This window comes from Ranitomeya variabilis, chromosome 4 (assembly GCF_051348905.1).
Source record: "Ranitomeya variabilis isolate aRanVar5 chromosome 4, aRanVar5.hap1, whole genome shotgun sequence".
Lineage (NCBI taxonomy): Eukaryota > Metazoa > Chordata > Amphibia > Anura > Dendrobatidae > Ranitomeya > Ranitomeya variabilis.
The window spans coordinates 770,151,542-770,171,229 of NC_135235.1; the positions used below are offsets into that span (position 1 = coordinate 770,151,542).

A 19,688-nucleotide genomic window follows, 5' to 3' on the forward strand; every position below is an offset into this window, starting at 1 on the left:
TCTGACCAGAGAACATTCTTCCAAAATGTTTTAGGCTTTTTCAGGTAAGTTTTGGCAAACTCCAGCTTGGCTTTTTTATGTCTCTGGGTAAGAAGTGGGGTCTTCCTGGGTCTCCTACCATGCAGTCCCTTTTCATTCAGATGCCGACGGATAGTACGGGTTGACACTATTGTACCCTCGGACTGCAGGGCAGCTTGAACTTGTTTGGATGTTAGTCGAGGTTCTTTATCCAACATCCGCACAATCTTGCCTTGAAATCTCTTGTCAATTTTTCTTTTCCGTCCACATCTAGGGAGGTTAGCCACAGTGCCATGGGCTTTAATCTTCTTGATGACACTGCGCACGGTAGACACAGGAACATTCAGGTCTTTGGAGATGGACTTGTAGCCTTGAGATTGCTCATGCTTCCTCACAATTTGGTTTCTCAAGTCCTCAGACAGTTCTTTGGTCTTCTTTCTTTTCTCCATGCTCAATGTGGTACACACAAGGACACAGGACAGAGGTTGGGTCAACTTTAATCCATGTCAACTGGCTGCAAGTGTGATTTAGTTATTGCCAACACCTGTTAGGTGCCACAGGGAAGTTACAGGTGCTGTTAATTACACAAATTAGAGAAGCATCACATGATTTTTCGAACAGTGCCAATACTTTTGTCCACCCCCTTTTTTATGTTTGGTGTGGAATTATATCCAATTTGGCTTTAGGACAATTCTTTTTGTGTTTTTTCATTTAAGGCAAATTAAATGAAGATAATAATACCAAAGAATTTGTGTTTGCCATTTTCAGGAAGAAACTGAGTATTATCTGACAGAATTGTAGGGGTGTCAATACTTTGGCCATGACTGTACTTCTCATCAAGTTCTTGTTAAGTAAAGGAAAGTCTATTTTTGAACTTTGGTCTCCCTCATTCATCTCCATCCTATCTGGTCTGGGCCTACAACGACAGCATGCAATCTACAGTCGGGAGATATGACTCTGCCAAATATATATATATATATATATACTAGCTGAAGAGCCCGGCATTGCCTGGGCATAGTAACTAACTGTGGTTAGTTATAACAAATTATAATGATTATCCTCCATCCCATAGTCCAGTGCCCCTATACTATTATTATTATTTATATGGCACCATTGATTGGTCTGTACATGAGAAGGGGTTACATGCAAATTACAGATATCCCTTACAGTGAACTAACAATCAGAGACTGGTACAGAGAGGAGAGGACCCTGCCCTTGCGGACTTACATTCTACAGGATGGCGGGGAAGGAGACAGTAGGTTGGGGGGTTGCAGCAGCTCCGATGTTGGTGAGTCGGTAGCTCCGGTAGTGATGAGGAGGCAGCGGGGTCAGTGCAGGCTGTAGGCTTTCCTGAAGAGGTGGATTTTCAGGTTTCGCCTGAAGGATCCGAATATGGTTGATAGTCAGATGTGTTGGGGCACAGAATTCCAGAGGATGGGGGACATTCGGGAGAAGTCTTGTAGGCGGTTGGTGAGGAGCGAATACGTGTGGAGGACAGAAGGAGGTCTTGAGAGGACTGGAGATTACCTGAGGGACGATATCGGGAGATTAGTTCAGATACGAATGGAGGAGACAGGTTATGGATGGCTTTGTAGGTCAGTATTAGTCATTTGAACTGAATACGATGAGGGAATGGGAGCCAGTGAAGAGATTTGCAGAGAGGGGAAGCGGAAGAGTAGCGAGGAGAGAGATGGATTAGTCGGACAGCAGAGTTAAGGATGGACTGGAGAGGTGCAAGGGTGTTAGCAGGGAGGCCACAGAAAAGGATGTTGCAGTAGTTGAGGCGGGAGATCATCACACATCCTGCATCCCATAGTCCCATGCCCATATACCCATCATACATATCCTCCATCCCATAGCCCATATACCCATCACACATCCTCCATCCAGGGGCGCCGCTATCATGGGGCAAGTTGAGCCCTTTGCTTCAGTCGGCAGTCCTCACTGAAAGACAGGGGGTGGCAGAGCGGCGGTCAGAACACCTGGTGCCGACTCTCCATAATCCCTGACATTTGCTGTCACTAGTGCGGTGTGCTCGCCCATGCTCACAACCCACGGTGTGCAATGTCATCCCTGCACCTTGGCTGCTCTGTGCAAACAGGACCTGTGATGAGGTCACAGGAGGGGAGGAGTCAGAGGTCACATGATTGGGACCTCCATGGATTGCAGGACTCTGCTGTGCTGGTTGCCATGGTAAGTGTGTGTATGAGGTGTATGGAGCGGAGCCGTGTGTATGAGGTGTATGGAGCGGAGCCGTGTGTGTATGATATGTATGGAGTGGAGCCGTGTGTGTATGAGGTGTACGGAGCAGAGCCGGGTGTGTATGAGGTGTATGGAGCAGAGCCGGGTGAGTGTGAGGTGTATGGAGCGGAGCCGCTTGAGTACGGAGTGGAGCCGTGTGTGCAAGGTGTACGGAGCGCAGCCATGTGTGTAGGAGTAACTATGTGTGGCCATTATACAGTATGGAGCATGTGGGCCCATTATACAGTATGGAGCATCATGTGAGGCCATTATACAGTATGGAGCATCGTGTGTGACCATTATACAGTATGGAGTATTATGTGTGCCCATTATACAGTATGGAGCACTGTGTGGCCATTATACAGTATGGAGCATCATGTGTGGCCATTATACAGTATGGAGCATCATGTGTGGCCATTATACAGTATGGAGCATCATGTGTGTTCATTATACAGTATGGAGCATCATGTGTGTTCATTATACAGTATGGAACACTGTGTGGCCATTATACAGTATGGAGCATCATGTGTGACCATTATACAGTATGGAGCATCATGTGTGGCCATTATACAGTACTAGATGTGGCCGATTCTAACGCATCGGGTATTCTAGAATATGTATGTAGTTTATTTATGAAGATTTTAGAATAATACATTGAATACACAGGATTCGGCCAGCCGCAACCAATTAGCGAAGCGTGGTTCAAATCCTGCGCCCGTCGCTGATTGTTCACGGCCGGCCACGTAGTATATAGCACAGCCACTAAGTATATAGCACAGCCACTAAGTATATAACAGCCCACGTAGTATACTGCACAGCCACGTAGTATATTGCTCAGCCATGTAGTATATTGCACAGCCACGTAGTATATAGCACAGCCCATGGAGTATATAGCACAGCCACGTAGTATATAACAGCCAACGGAGTATATAGCACAGCCACGGAGTATATAGCAAAGCCCATGGAGTGTATAACAGCCCACGCACGCAGTATATAACACAGCCCACGTAGTGTACAGCACAGCCCACGAAGTATATAGAACAGCCACGTAGAATATTGCACAGCCCACATAGTATATTGCACAGCTCACGTAGTATATTGCACAGCCCACGTAGTATATTGCACAGCCCACGTAGTATATTGGACAACCCACACAGTACATTGCACAGCCCACGCAGTACATTGCACAGCCCACGTAGTATATTGCACAGACCACGTAGTATATATATAAATAGGAGAAAAACTGGAGTAACCAATAAATAAGTAAGAAAGTACTAAATTTATTTAAAAAAATCAAAGAAAAACACATATAATAAAATTGTCAATCATGCTTGTCCATGTTCTAGTAAGGCAAAAAAAAAATGACCCGCCATCATTTGCGGCTCATTACCATCTGAGTAGTGTTGTGCACTGAGCTTGGTAAGTTTTGCCCTTAATTTATGATACAGTCCCTTTACTCTGCGGATCTACAGCTGGGCTTGATCTATGTTGATTTACCCGACCCTTTTTTTTTTTGCCATACTTTTGGCTTTAAACCTTGCTATAGAGCTCCCACTGCTTCTGTGGATCCCCGCATTGTTATACTATACTTGAGCTTTATTTATTGTGCCTTATTTTTGACTCTACTTACCTAGCACATGGACAAGCATTCAAATGTAAATCAGATAGATGTACTACCTCTGAACTCCCATGTGCACCTCACTACTGTATGTACTTCCGTGTCCTTGTCCTGATTAACAATTTTATTATATGTGTTATTCTTTGATTTTTTGAAATAAATTTTGTACTTTCTTACTTATTTATTGGTTACTCCAGTTTTTCTCCTATTTATATAGTTACATTACGGAGTCAATAAAATATTGTGAATGTGGGTTGATACTACTTAGCAGGGGTGGATTAAGGGTAGCCAGGGCCCCGGGCTGTTCAGACACTGTGGGCCCCCCCGGTCATGTGACGGGGGTCATGTGACGGGGGTCATGTGACGGGGGTCATGTGATACCCGAACCAGACTATTCCAGAAAAGTGGCCGGGCCCTACTCTACTGTAACCTATCAAACATTTGTTAAAATCTGCAATACAATTTAGGTATATTTTGACCAATAATATCACATACAAGGAACAAATACCACCGCGCCATGACCAGACCACAAATTACAACCACAGTGATCGAATAATATCACATACAAGGAACAAATACCACCGCACCATGTCAAGACCACATATTACCACCACTTGGTGACCAAATAGCACATACAAGGGACAAATACCACAACACCATTTCCAGACCACATATTACCACCACATAGTGACTGAATACTACAATACTGATCAGTAATAAAAAAAACCCCCAAAAAACACAATACTATCACCATAAGTGCCATTATTCACAGGGGATCTGTACTTAGTATGCAGTGTCTGTGTAGAGGTAATACAGAGATCACTGGTGGTATTATACACAGGAGCTCTGTATATAATGTATAGGTAATACAGTGATCACTGGTGACATTGTACACAGGACCTCTGTATATAGTATACAGTGTATAGTGTCAGTGTATAGGTAACACTGACTTACCAGTGACGTCTCTAGGTGAAGTCCTTCATCTTTCATCCAGCACAGACCGCCATCATTTCTTCCAGCCAGGACTCGTTTCTGCAGGAAATAACACAGTTATCTTGAGCTCCGCTTGCAGAACACATTACTTAATTTTTCACAACTTCTACATTACACCACATGGAGAAAAAAAGGCGACATATTGTCACTCTACACAGTAACAGGACCGCCCCCCCCATTTAAAACAGTATACTCAAAAAATAAAATAAATGCATCACTGCAGTAATAATATCCCTTAATTAGCCCCTATGGTAATAATATTCCCCACCCTGGCCCCGTGTGTCTCATTCCTGGCTCCAGCCATATGTTCTCCCATCCTGCCCTCATGAGTATCCATTCTACCCCATATGATCTCCCCATCCTGCCCCATCTGTCTCCATCGTATCCATCCTGCCCCATGATCCAATCCTGCCCCGTGTCTTTCATTCTGCCCCGTGTCTCCAATCATGCCCCGTATCTACATTCTGTCCATGCCTCAAGTCCTGCCCCCAGTGTGTCCAGCATTGCCCCCAGTGTGTCCAGCATTGCCCCCAGTGTGTCCAGCATTGCCCCCAGTGTGTCCAGCAATCTGCCCCAGTATGTCCAGCATATTTCCCCAGTGTCCAGCAATCTGCCCCAGTGTGTCCAGCATTGCCCCCAGACAGTGTCTCCAGCAATCTGCCCCAGTGTCTGACTCCAGCATATTGCCCCCAGTGTGTCCAGCACTGCCCCCAGTGTGTCCAGCAATCTGTCCCAGTGTGTCCAGCAATCTGCCCCAGTGTGTCCAGCATATTACCCCCAGTGTGTCCAGCAATCTGCCCCAGTGTGTCCAGCATATTACCCCATGACTCCAAGCTCAACAATTGACAACTGGCATTGAATTAGGGAAAAGGCCAGACTAATATAGCAGAGCCAGAAAGACGATCAGTGAAAACAGCTGCTGATGCTAAATCCAAGAAGCAGTCATACCACTCAAAACAACAGGAGGGAGCCCAAGAGCAGAACTCACAAAAATGCCACTTATAACCACCGGAGGGAGCCCAAGAGTGGAATTCACAACACATTGCCCCAGTGTGTCCAGCAATCTGCCCCAGTGTCTCCAGCAATCTGCCCCAGTGTCTCCAGCATTGCCCCCAGTGTTTCCAGCATTGCCCCCAGTATGTCCAGCATTGCCCCAGTGTCTCCAGCATTGCCCCAGTGTCTCCAGCATTGCCCCCAGTGTCTCCAGCATTGCCCCCAGTGTCTCCAGCATTGCCCCAGTGTCTCCAGCATTGCCCCCAGTGTCTCCAGCATTGCCCCAGTGTCTCCAGCATTGCCCCCGTGTCTCCAGCATTGCCCCCAGTGTGTACAGCATTGCCCCAGCCCCAGTAGCTCCAGCATTGCCCCAAGTGTCTCCAGCTTTTCCCCCAGTGTGTCCAGCATTGACCCCTGTGTCTCACTCTCCAGTCTCCAGCATTGCCCCAGTGTGTCCAGCAAATAGCAATCATCTGCCCCAGACCCAGAGTGTCACTGACTGTCCAGCATTATTGCCGTAATGCCATTACTTAGGTTAGCAAAACAAAAAAACAAACCGAGTTCTCCTCACCTGACCAGCGCTCCAGGCGGTGAGCTCCCTTCAGCAGCGTACGCTCGCCGGCGTCTGACAGATGCCGGCGACGTGTGCACTGCGCCTGTGGCCGACTTCAGCTGCCAGCCTCCAATTGGCTGGCGGCTGTTGTTAACTATTGACGTGCGGGCCCGCGCCCGCACGTCAATAGGAAACCGCCGCAGCGCCGCACGGTAGGGGCCCGGTGAGCAGGTAAGACGGGGCCCGATGCGGGCCCCCTCTCTCTGCCCACCGGCCGGGTCTGGGCAGTGGGGCAGGGCACATAATGATATGATCATCATATACATATGCCAGTACAGTAGTCAGGGGGCCTGAATGATGGCGGCGGCTGGTGGGCAATCTATGCGGTAGTAGCCCAGGGCCCCCCCACACCACTGGGCCCTGGGCTACCACCCAGATTGACCCTCTGATAATCCGCCCCTGCTACTTAGTATCCCCACTTTTGGCATATTAAATATGCAATGGGGTTTTTTTCTTCTGTGTCTAGCCCACGTAGTATATTGCACAGCCCACATAGTATATAGCAATGTGGGCATCATATCCCTGTTAAAAAAAAGAATTAAAATAAAAAATAGTTATATACTCACCTTCCGTTGGCCCCTGGATCGAAGCAGTTACCGACGCTCCTCGCATGCTCCGGTCTGAAGAGTGCATTGCGGTGTCGCGAGATGATAATGACGTAGCGGTCTTGTGAGACCGCTACGTCATCATCTCGCGAGATCGCAATGCATGGAGCGGTCACCGGGGCATCGCGAGGAGTGGGAAAGGCCTGTTCTGGATCCGAGGGGCCGACGGACGGTGAGTATATAACGATTTTTTATTTTTTTCATTATTTTTAACATTAGATCTTTTTACTATTGATGCTGCATAGGCAGCATCAATAGTTAAAAGTTGGTCACACAAGGTTAATAGCAGCGTTAACGGAGTGCGTTACACCATGGCATAACGCGGTCAGTTAGCGTTGCCATTAACCCTGTGTGAGCGCTGACTGGATCGGAGTATGGAGCGGGCACTGACTGCGGGGAGTAAGGAGCGGCCATTTTGCCGCCGGACTGTGCCCGTCGCTGATTGGTCGTGGCTGTTTTGCCACGACCAATTAGCAACTTGGGATTTCCGTTACAGACAGAAAGACAGACAGACAGAAGTGACCCTTAGACAATTATATAGTAGATGGAGCATCATGTGTGGCCATTATACAGTATGGAGCACTGTGTGGCCATTATACAGTATGTAGCATCATGTGTGGCCATTATACAGTATGGAGCATTATGTGTGGCTATTATACAGTATGGAGCATCATGTGGGGTCATTATACAGTATGGAGCATCATGTGTGGCCATTATACAGTATGGAGCATCATGTGTGTCCATTATACAGTATGGAGCACTGGGTGGCCATTATACAGTATGTAGCATCATGTGTGGCCATTATACAGTATGGAGCACTGTGTGACCTGTTATGATTGAACTGGTGGTTAGGAGCACTAGAAATGACCAGATGAGCAAACTAGTAATACAGGACGAGCTCTGGGAAGTGGGAGCTCTGCTGACCGCAACCCTAATCACAACAACTAGAAATAGCCGTGGAGCGTTCCTGACTCTGCCTAGACGCCTCTTCACAGCCTAAGAGCTAACTACCCCTAAAGATAGAAAATACAGCCTACCTTGCCTCAGAGAAATTCCCCAAAGAAATAGGCAGCCCCCCACACATATTGACTGTGAGTTAAGATGGAAGTCACAAACACAGGAATGAAATAGGTTTCAGCAAAGGAGGCCAGACGTTACTAAACAGACTGAGGATAGAAAAGGTATCTTTGCGGTCAGCATAAAAAACTAACAAAAAACCACGCAGAGTGTGCAAAAGAGAGCACCGCACTGACTCACGGGGCGGTGGTGCCACTCTGCATCCCAGAGCTTCCAGCTAACAAGACAAAATCATAATAGCAAGCTGGACAAAAACACAGTGGTAACAAATAAGCTAGCAGGGACTTAGCTTTTGCTGAAGTAGACAGGTCATCTGAAAGATCCAAGAGAACTGAACCAGTACTAGGACATTGACAGCTGGCATCAAGTAACGATCTGAGTGGAGTTAAATAGAGCAGCCAGCCAAGGCCTAAACGAGGTCAGCTGGGGAAGGAACCTCAGAACCAGCAGCTCCACTCACAGCCACCAGAGGGAGTCCATGGACAGAACTCGCCAAAGTACCATTCATAACCACAGGAGGGAGTTCAAGAACAGAATTCACAACAGTGACCATTATACAGTATGGAGCATCATGTGTGGCCATTATACAGTATGGAGCATCATGTGGGGCTCATTGTACTGTATGGAGCAATATATGGGGCTCATTGTACTGTATGGAGCAATATATGGGGCAAGTTATTCTGTATGGGGTGCTGTGCGGTGCCCACAATACTGTATGGAGCAATATATGGGGCTCATTATTCTGTAAGGAGCACTGTGGTGCCCAGAATACTGTATGGAGGACTGTACTGTCTGATTTATGACCTATTGTAGAATGTACAATAGTTATCACTCATGTAATATATGGGGGGACTGTATATGAGATGGGAGCCCTATAGGGGGGCTGTACTGTATATGTGTTTGGGGGGGCGCCATTTTGAAGTTCGCCTCAGGCAGCAGTGTGGCTAGGTTCACCCCTGCCTCCATCCCATAGTCCAATGCCCATATAGCCATCACACATCCTCCATCCCATAATCCTGTGCCCATATACCCATCATACATATCCTCCATCCCATAGTCCAGTGCCCATATACCATCACACATCCTCCATACCATAGTCCAGTGCCCATATACCCATCACACATCCTCTATCCTTTAGTCCCGAGCCCATATACCCATCACACATCCTCCATCCCATAGCTCAGTGCCCATATACCCATCATACATATCCTCCATCCCATAGTCCAGTTCCCATATACCCATTATACACATCCTCCATCCCATTGTCCAGTGCCCATATACCCATCACACATCCTCCATCCCATAGTCCTGTGCCCATATACCCATCACACATCCTCCATCCCATAGTCCTGTGCCGCCCATATACCCATCATACATATCCTCCATCCCATAGTCCCGTGCACATATACCCATCATACATATCCTCCATCCCATAGTCCCGTGCCCATATAACCATCATACATCCTCCATCCCATAGTCCCATGCCCATATACCCATAATACACATCCTCCATCCCATAGTCCCGTGCCCATATACCCATCACACATCCTCCATCCCATAGTCCAGTACCCATGTACCCATCATACATCCTCCATCCCATAGTCCCATGCCTATATACCCATCATACACATCCTCCATCCCATAGTCCTGTGCCCATATACCCATCTCACATCCTCCATCCCATAGTCCAGTGCCCATATACCCATCACTCATCCTCCATCCCATAGTCCAGTGCCCATATACCCATCTCACATCCTCCATCCCATAGTCCAGTGCCCATGTACCCATCATACATCCTCCATCCCATAGTCCCATGCCCATATGCCCATCACACATCCTCCATCCCATAGTCCAGTGCCCATATACCCATCATACATCCTCCATCCCATAGTCCAGTGCCCATATACCCATCATACATCCTCCATCCCATAGTCCCGTGCCCATATACCCATCACACATCCTCCATCCCATAGTACCGTGCCCATATACCCATCACACATCCTCCATCCCATAGTCCAGTGCCCATATACCCATCACTCATCCTCCATCCCATAGTCCAGTGCCCATATACCCATCACTCATCCTCCATCCCATAGTCCAGTACCCATATACCCATCTCACATCCTCCATCCCATAGTCCAGTGCCCATATACCCATCTCACATCCTCCATCCCATAGTCCAGTGCCCATATACCCATCACACATCCTCCATCCCATAGTCCCGTGCCCATATACCCATCGCACATCCTCCATCCCATAGTCCAGTGCCCATGTACCCTTCACACATCCTCCATCCCATAGTCCAGTGCCCATATACCCATCACACATCCTCCATCCCATTGCCCATTGCCCATATACCCATCACACATCCTCCATCCCATAGCCTCGTGCCCATATACCCATCACACATCCTCCATCCCATAGTCCCGTGCCCATATACCCATCACACATCCTCCATCCCATAGTCCCGTACCCATATACCCATCACACATCCTCCATCCCATAGTCCAGTGCCCATATACCCATCACACATCCTCCATTCCATAGTCCCGTGCCCATATACCCATCACACATCCTCCATCCCATAGTCCCGTGCCCATATACCCATCACACATCCTCCATCCCATAGTACCGTGCCCATATACCCATCACACATCCTCCATCCCAAAGTCCAGTGCCCATATACCCATCACTCATCCTCCATCCCATAGTCCAGTGCCCATATACCCATCACTCATCCTCCATCCCATAGTCCAGTGCCCATATACCCATCACTCATCCTCCATCCCATAGTCCAGTGCCCATATACCCATCTCACATCCTCCATCCCATAGTCCAGTGCCCATATACCCATCTCACATCCTCCATCCCATAGTCCAGTGCCCATATACCCATCACACATCCTCCATCCCATAGTCCCATGCCCATATACCCATCACACATCCTCCATCCCATAGTCCAGTGCCCATGTACCCATCACACATCCTCCATCCCATAGCCCAGTGCCCATATAACCATCACACATCCTCCATCCCATAGCCCAGTGCCCATATACCCATCACACATCCTCCATCCCATAGCCCAGTGCCCATATACCCATCACACATCCTCCATCCCATAGCCCCGTGCTCATATACCCATCACACATCCTCCATCCCATAGTCCAGTGCCCATATACCCATCACACATCCTCCATCCCATAGTCCCGTGCCCATATACCCATCACACATCCTCCATCCCATAGTCCAGTGCCCATATACTCATCACACATCCTCCATCCCATAGTGCCGTGCCCATATACCCATCACACATCCTCCATCCCATAGTCCTGTGCCCATATACCCATCACACATCCTCCATCCCATAGTCCCGTGCCCATATACCCATCACACATCCTCCATCCCATAGTCCCGTGCCCATATACTCATCACACATCCTCCACCCCATAGTCCCGTGCCCATATACTCATCACACATCCTCCACCCCATAGTCCCGTGCCCATATACTCATCACACATCCTCCACCCCATAGTCCCGTGCCCATATACCCATCACACATCCTCCATGCCATAGTCCCGTGCCCATATACCCATCACACATCCTCCAGCCCATAGTCCCGTGCCCATATACCCATCACACATCCTCCATCCCATAGTCCCGAGCTGGGTGGCGCTGAGCAGGGAGTTCCTGGAGATGTGCTGTTATGTAACCTGGCAGTGCGGCTCTGTGTGCGGCCGCTGATGATGCGATTTTCTACGCCGGTAACAATAGAGCGCGGCAGTAATAGAGGAGGGGGATTCATTTCTGTCATGTGCTCTCTGCTCCTTTCTGGGGGGCAGACAATGGCTGGAGCTTATGTTCCCAGGGATGTGCGATTTCTCCCACCCGGTCAGTGTCTGCTGAGGTGTTGTGGAGCGGGAAAACTGTTGCTCATAGCAACCAATCACAGCTCAGCTTCTTCTAAACAGCTCTGGTGAAATGAAAGATGCTTAGTGATTAGTTGCTATGTGGAATGGGCGTGGCTTGACACACACACACACACACACACACACACACACACACACACACACACACACGCACACACACACACAGACACACACACACACACACACACACACACACACATACATACATACACTCAGCTTTATATATATAGATTTTTTTTTTTCCTTTACGTTGGAGGGCCCAATTCCAGCTGTTGCTGTCGGACCTGTGATTTCTGTCTCCTCCACTGTGTACAGGATAATAGAGTATAATAAAGCAGTTATGGACGAGACGTAACTAACATTGTGCAGTGACTCTGCTTTCCATATAGTGATGGATATTTCTTGTTGGTGAAACTATGATGTTTTTCACTTTAACCCTTTGTTAATCCCCCTGATCAGTGCGACCATACAACATACAAGCCTCTGATGGCTCCGGTGATGCCCTGTACTACTGTAGTGCCGTGTATCATCACTGCTGTCAGTGTAATACTAACGGCCCCATACACATGAGATAAGAGTTGGCTGAACGGTCATTTGGCAGACGGCCATCTCTCCCGACTCCCCCATACACACAAATATTCCAGCTTTCCTGGGGTCTGTATGAGAGTCGCCTCCAGACTCCTCTAGCGGAGGATTATCTACAGGAAGAACAAACGGATTATCCTCTGAAATTCAGGATGTCAGATCCTTCTCTGCCCTGACATCATCTGTCGGGAGGCCCCAAATACATTATATAGTCGCCCAAACCCCCGAAATCAGTGATTTCATGGAACTTTAGCCTAATGTGTATGGGGGCGGTAAAAGGTAACTTATTGGACGCTGCCTCTGGCCTAATAGACCTTCATACATTGCAGCCCAGACCCCATTATTAGGCATGTAAGTACCGTAATAACTAGGCCGCCCCATACTATCCAGTACTTGGGGGCGGGGGGCATTCAGCCAAACTCTGTCACAACTTCTTAGATGCCATGTTTGCTTTTCACAGCAGCAAGTGGTTAAACTGCCAGGGTTTTTGTTGAAGCCTCATCTGTGCCGTCCCTGCGGTGCACATCTATGTTCTGGGGCACAAAAAGATAAATTTCTTTTTAATAAATGTTTAACATGTTAAAAATTATAAAATGTGTCTTCTGCTTTTTCCATGTTTTTTTTTCTTTTTACAAGAATTGTTGGAGCCAATTTTCTTTAGAAACATTTCAGTATCTGTTTTTTCTGGTGTTTCTCCTGTAATATAGGAAAGCCTAAGGCCAGAAATAATCCCCATAAATCAGGAGACTTTGGGATCAGATCATTTCTGTCCGCGTTGATTGTGGAAACAAAAAATCTTTTCTAAAAGCCTCAAACTTCTGTGTGTGAATCAGAGCTGAGATCTAACATGATAGAAGATCCCAGTGCGGGAAGACGGGAAACCTTCATATAGACGGCCGGTGGTGATGGAGTCAGTGACCGACTCTGGCCACATATGTTTCTAGAGCCGTAGTAGAAGATGAAGATGTCGTCCTCATCATGAAGTAGTTATTTCTCCTGTCGCGTGTAATGAATATCTCCTGCAGTATTGCTAATGCCGATTCCAGGGTCGGTAAATGAGACGAGAATTAGCGTTATGGAAGATGAGTCTATGAGGAACGTATTCAGCTGCCGACTCCGAGGAAGAAACTGCTTGTTGTCTGTGGCCTAAATATATAGGATTTATTAGTAGATGTAAAGAAGGAAACTAAATACTGTAAAATAATAAATCTCCTCATATGTTTCCCTTATTATCTCCAGTAATTGTATTATTACACAGGATTCTTATGATGTTACATCGGCTCATCTTCTCATTCAGGTCTCTACAATATCGGATCCTCTCAGTGAAGATCTTCTACAAAAGAACATTTTCCTGATTTACCCATCAAAGATGGATATGGACAGAGACAAGATGGCGGAGAGGATATTACACCTCACCCTAGAGATCCTCTTCCGGCTTACTGGAGAGGTGAGAGATTCTGATGACGTCACATTACATCATCCTTATCTATGGGAATAACAGATGGACAGAACTGGAGAGGTGAGGACTCTGGAAATGTCTGTAGTGAGATTTATTAATGTGTCTCTCCATTACCAGGATTACACAGTGGTGAAGAAGACCTCTAGTGATCACTGTCAGGACCCTGTGTCTGAGGGATGCGGAAGACCCCTGAGCCCAATCACGGGGCCTCCACCTCACCCCCTGATCCATGAGGACATCAATGACCAGAAGATCCTAGAACTCGCCTACAAGATGATTGAGCTGCTGACTGGAGAGGTGACACTGCTGGGAATGCTGGGACATTATACAGTAACACTATGAAGGGATTGGGGGGATGACGGTATCATTGTATGTGTCAGGTTCCTATAAGGTGTCAGGATGTCGCTGTCTATTTCTCCATGGAGGAGTGGGAGTATTTAGAAGGACACAGAGATCTGTACAAGAACGTCATAATGGAGGTTCCCCAGCCCCTCACATCTCCAGGTAATAGACAGGACTAAATACACACGGCCTATAATTATCTGTATGTAAAGAATGAATTCACTCCCTGTATGTTTTTCCTCCAGATCTATCCAGTAAGAGGACAACACCAGAGAGATGTCCCCGTCCTCTTCTTCCACAAGACTGTGAACAAGAAGATCCCAATGCTCCTCAGGATCATCAGGTAGATGGAGAGAAGGTGTCAGGAGATCTCCCCTATGATGTGTAGACGCTGGTGAAGGTCTTGTGCTCAGTCTTGTTTTATCCACCAGTATTACCGTATTTTTTGGACTATAAGACGCACCGGACTATAAGACGCACCCAGGTTTTAGAGGTGGAAAATAGGTAAAAAATATTTGAAGCAAAAAATGTGGTAAAATATTTAGTAACATAAATAACATACTATTATATGTGGTGTTATTATATATAATAGTATATTATTATGTTGGAAGCTGCGGGTAGAAGATGGTGCTGTGGGACCAGTGTGGTGTCTGTAAAGTACTGTATGAAGACGCTGGAGGATCAGTATAAGAATGAGGGCACAGGGCTTATATTGAAAGCACCACTCCAGCACTAAAAAATAACACTTGAGTGCTGCTTTAAGAACCCATGGGAGAACTATAACTCCCAGCATGTCCTGCAGATCCTATGGCATGCTTGGAGCTATAGTTCACCACAGGAGTGGCAGTTTTATTGTGTGTTATAAAGACTAACCTTTTAATTGTGGCAGCCAGCCAGCCACACTGTGGTGAGGTAGAGCTGGAGCATCCCATGACCGCACAGAATCCTCCCTCTTGTTGCCTCTCTACAGCACAGGTCATAAGAGGAAGCTTGCAGATTCTAGTGCGTGTCTGAAGGACCTGTGATGAAATCAAGAAGAGGGAGGGCTCTGTGCTGTCATGTGATGCTTCAGCCCGCCCACTTCATGACATCACACAGGTCCTTATGCCGCAGCACTCAGCATCTAGCACAGCCCCGGCAGGCAGCTATGCAGCGATCTTGTCTCCTCTGGCCCCTGCTGCTGCCCCCTACTCCACCGGACACAGATCTCCCCAGCCGCTGCAGAAATCCAGCGCTGAGGAAACCATGTGTGTCCCTGTTTAAGTGAAGGAGTATTCATTTGCTGCTCACAGCTCACTGCTCTGGGCTGACAGGTGGGATTGGAAGCGGCTAATGAATATTCAGTGCACTTTAATCATAAGGACCATGTGGTTTCCCCAGCGCTGGATTCCTGCAGGCAGCGGGGACATTTTTATGCCACCTGCAAGTGGGATCCTACTCGCCGCTGCCCCTCCCCACATGTTACATCCCTACCATAAGACGCACCCACACTTTCCTCCCAAATTTGGAGGAAAAAAGTGCGTCTTATGGTCGGAAAAATACGGTATATGTTTTATACTTGTGTAGTGAGAACGGTGGAGATGGCAGGATTAGAGCTGATCATAGATGTGACTTCTCCATCTGTCGGTGACTTTTATAATATTTGTTTCAGGGTGAAGATCTGACCCATATTAATACTACAGAGACATATGTGAGGGGTGATGAGTGGTGTAAAGAGGAGATTCCTACATATGGCTACCCAGGTGAGTAGTAACCACTAAATGCAGAGAAGTCACAGATTCTTCTCATCACCGGCTGTGGCTGCTTTATCGGTGGTGTAGTCCGGCCGTATTACCATGATCACCATTTTGCCTCTAGACCACAACATTCTCTTCCACCCAAAACTGTTCAAATAACTTTGGTCATTGAAAGCCCTTTTCTATAGAACTTACAACCTGGTAGATCCACCTACCCCCTGGGTTTAGGAGACGATGTTACCTGCCCAGATCTGTAAACTATAAAGCCAAATGACAGCGTACGTAGAATGTGCTGACAAGATAGAAAATCACTTGAAGAATAATATTCTGATGGGCTGTAAGAGAAAGAGGAGGGTAATGATGCTGTTGGCTTCCTAGAACCCTGAGATCTTATCGGATGAATCTCCCTTCTCTCCCTTCTGTGCTGCTGAATGTGATCATATGGTCCCTACAAGACCAGGTCCAGTCTTTCTGGCCAAACTTCACTTTTATGATGGACAACATTAAATGTGCAGTGAGGCCAAGTGTGAATTTCTGGACAATAACAGAGTTTCCCTTTATCCTGACTTTTCAATTTGTATTAAAACCGACTAACTTCCAGGAGGATTGTGATAATCTACATAAACCCATCACACCGGTGCCATGATATATCTCTGAGCTGTGCGTGGCTGATGGCTGGAATATACATTTATTCCCGCCTGCAGGAGATGTGTTGGCTCCAGCCCTGGTTTCATGGATTCACTCCATCTCATAAATTACATTGTTTTATCCTAAGAAATTCAGATTACTGCACAATCTCTCCTGGAATGGGGAGCAATATTATTTTCTCTAATCTTCTGGTCAGGATTCATAGTAGCTCCAATGGTCCACCATAAATGAATGCAGCTCTGGTTTACTGTTGTGTAATCTGTATTTGTAGTTTTCAGTTAATTAGATTCTTCTGCTCTGGGGCGGGGCTTTATGTGGTGCTCTGGGGCAGGGCTTTATATGGTGCTCTGGGGTGGGGCTGTGGGTGGGGCTTTATGTGGTGCACTAATTACATATGCATCTGTATTGGCTTATGACAGGTCACTGACCCCTCACTGACCTGCCCCCCATTCTTACATAATGCCTATAATATTGTGGCTAGAAAAAAAAATTACATCCAGCAAAATGACACCTGCGGCGCCTGTCCAGTAGCATCTATCTCTTACTTTTGCATGCTACTGCGCAGGCGCCGCCATTTCCGGTGACATTTTGCTGGATGTAATATTTTTTTCTAATCCTCCCAATAGCCGCAATATTATAGGCATTATCAACAATAATATCAACACTATTATATGCATTATGTAAAAATGGGGGCAGGTCAGTGAGGGATCAGTGACTGGTCATAAGCCAATACAGATGAATTTGTAATCCGCACACCACATAAAGTCCCGCCAATAGCTCACCCAAAGCCCCACCCCAGAGCACCACAAAGCCACACCCACAGCCCCGCCCCAGAGAACGAGAATCTCATTAACTGAAAACTACAAACACAGATTAAACAACAACCACAAGACAGATTTCATCACCAGGTGTTAGATGTCGAGTTCCCGCCTCTGCACAGGGGGAATCTCGAACCATCTCCGCTGCGATCTCCCATTTTTCTCCAGCCGCAGTGGAGCCTGCTCAGCGGAGATGTCGGTCCCAGTGTCTAGCTCAGGCTGATACTGGATGACTGGTTACTACTGCCCTTCCAGGCTCTGTCCTTGTAGCCAGCAATGTTCAGCAGCGAACAGCTCTTTCTGGGACTAAGTCCTGCTTTTCCCATACTGACCATGCCCATGGGACGACCGCCCATTGGAGGTCGGGGGTCACATGCTCAGGTCCTGTTGCGGCTCTTATTGGTCCATCTGGAAGGTCTTGTAGCACTGCCACTATAAAAGGTTCACATGGCCGCTCAGCCATGCGCTAGTGTACACTTGTGAACGTGTGTGTGTTGATGAGAGAAAGTCGCTCTTTAATTATCCCCTCCCTTGTGTTTGACTGCTCACGAAAGGTGGATGATTGCTATCTAGCGCCCGACTTGTTATCAGCACTAGAACACTGGAAACAGCCTCTATTTTCTGTGACCGCCAGTGCGGCGCCGTGCGCTATCACAGTGCTTTCCTAACCCAAGCCTGGGTGGTTAGTGGCGTCTGCCAGAGCGGCACCGCACGCACTCTTGTGCATCTTAATTATTATTTCTGTTACTCTGATACCCCAGTTGCGGTGTCGAATGCAAGAGGTCTAGTGGTACTCTATCCCGAGTCCTGGGGTAGAGTTGTGTGACTCCTTGCTTGCGCTCTTTGTGCGGTACCGCGGCCCTGTGACTCAACAATGTTCGCTTTCTTCATACTGGGTGAAGTGAACCCGTGTGTGAATCCATATTATACCGCCATATAGTCCGTCATTACCTAGCAGCAGGTTCCATTTCTGCACGGTGGACTCCGGGCTGCGAATGCACCTTACACTATCTTTCTAATTATTTGGTGCGTTCCGCTAGCCCTAACACCAGGTATCAGTGTAATCAGTATAACGGCACCGACCTGACAGTGTCTGTAGTCACTGAGCACAATCCTGCTGACAGGTTCCCTTTAAGACATCTCCGCTCCGCACTATTATACACAGTTCTCTATAAATGTGTAATATTTCTTCTTGAAACTCATCTGACAGAAAATCTTGGAGCTTCCGATAGTTTAGATTGTGAAGTCCCCGAGCCCCGTGCCCTAATTACCCCAGAGAGGTTTCACCACTAGCTCCTCATTTATTACTGATGGAGACTGTTCAGTTTGAGCATTTCAGTAGATGTTATTGTCTACACTGTGTTCCAAATTATTATGCAAATTGGATTTAAGTGTCATAAAGATTTAATTGTTTTGTTTTTCAAATAAACTCGTGGATGGTATTGTGTCTCAGGGCTCAATGGATCTCTGAAATCAATCTTAAACACATGTGATAATTGGTTTTCCAGGTGATTCTAATTAAAGGAAAACTACTTAAAAATGATGTTCCACATTATTAAGCAGGTCACAGTTTTCAAGTAACATGGGAAAGAAAAAGGATCTCTCTGCTGCTGAAAAGCATCAAATAGTGCAATCCCTTGGTGAAGGGATGAAAACATTAGAAATTTTCCAAAAACATAAGCGTGATCATCGTACTATTAAGAGATTTGTGACTGTATCTGAGCACAAATGTGTTTGGCTGATAAAGGCATAATGATGAAGATTTCTGCCAGGCAAGTTCATCGGATTAAGAGAGCAGCTGCTAAAAAGCCATTACAAAGCAGCAAACAGATATTTGAAGCTGCTGGTGCCTCTGGAGTCCCTCGAACCTCAAGGTGTAGGCTCCTTCAAAGGCTTGCTGTGGTGCATAAACCTACTATTCGGCCACCCTTAAACAGTGTTCACAAGCAGAAATGGTTGTATTGGGCCCACACATACATGAAGACTAATTTCCAAACAGTCTTGTTTACTGATAAGT

The 19,688-nt window shown here is 47.0% G+C and overlaps 1 protein-coding gene across 2 annotated transcripts in view; it reads left to right on the top strand.

Annotated features, from left to right (window-relative positions):
- The window catches only part of LOC143766936 (uncharacterized), a 107,117-nt gene that overhangs the window by 10,468 nt on the left and 76,961 nt on the right, over positions 1 to 19,688 (top strand). For both annotated transcript variants that reach the window (XM_077254944.1, XM_077254945.1), the window contains exon 2: positions 13,966 to 14,115. In XM_077254944.1, the coding sequence (XP_077111059.1) occupies positions 13,966 to 14,115 (150 nt within the window). The remainder of the gene's footprint in view (positions 1 to 13,965; positions 14,116 to 19,688) is intronic.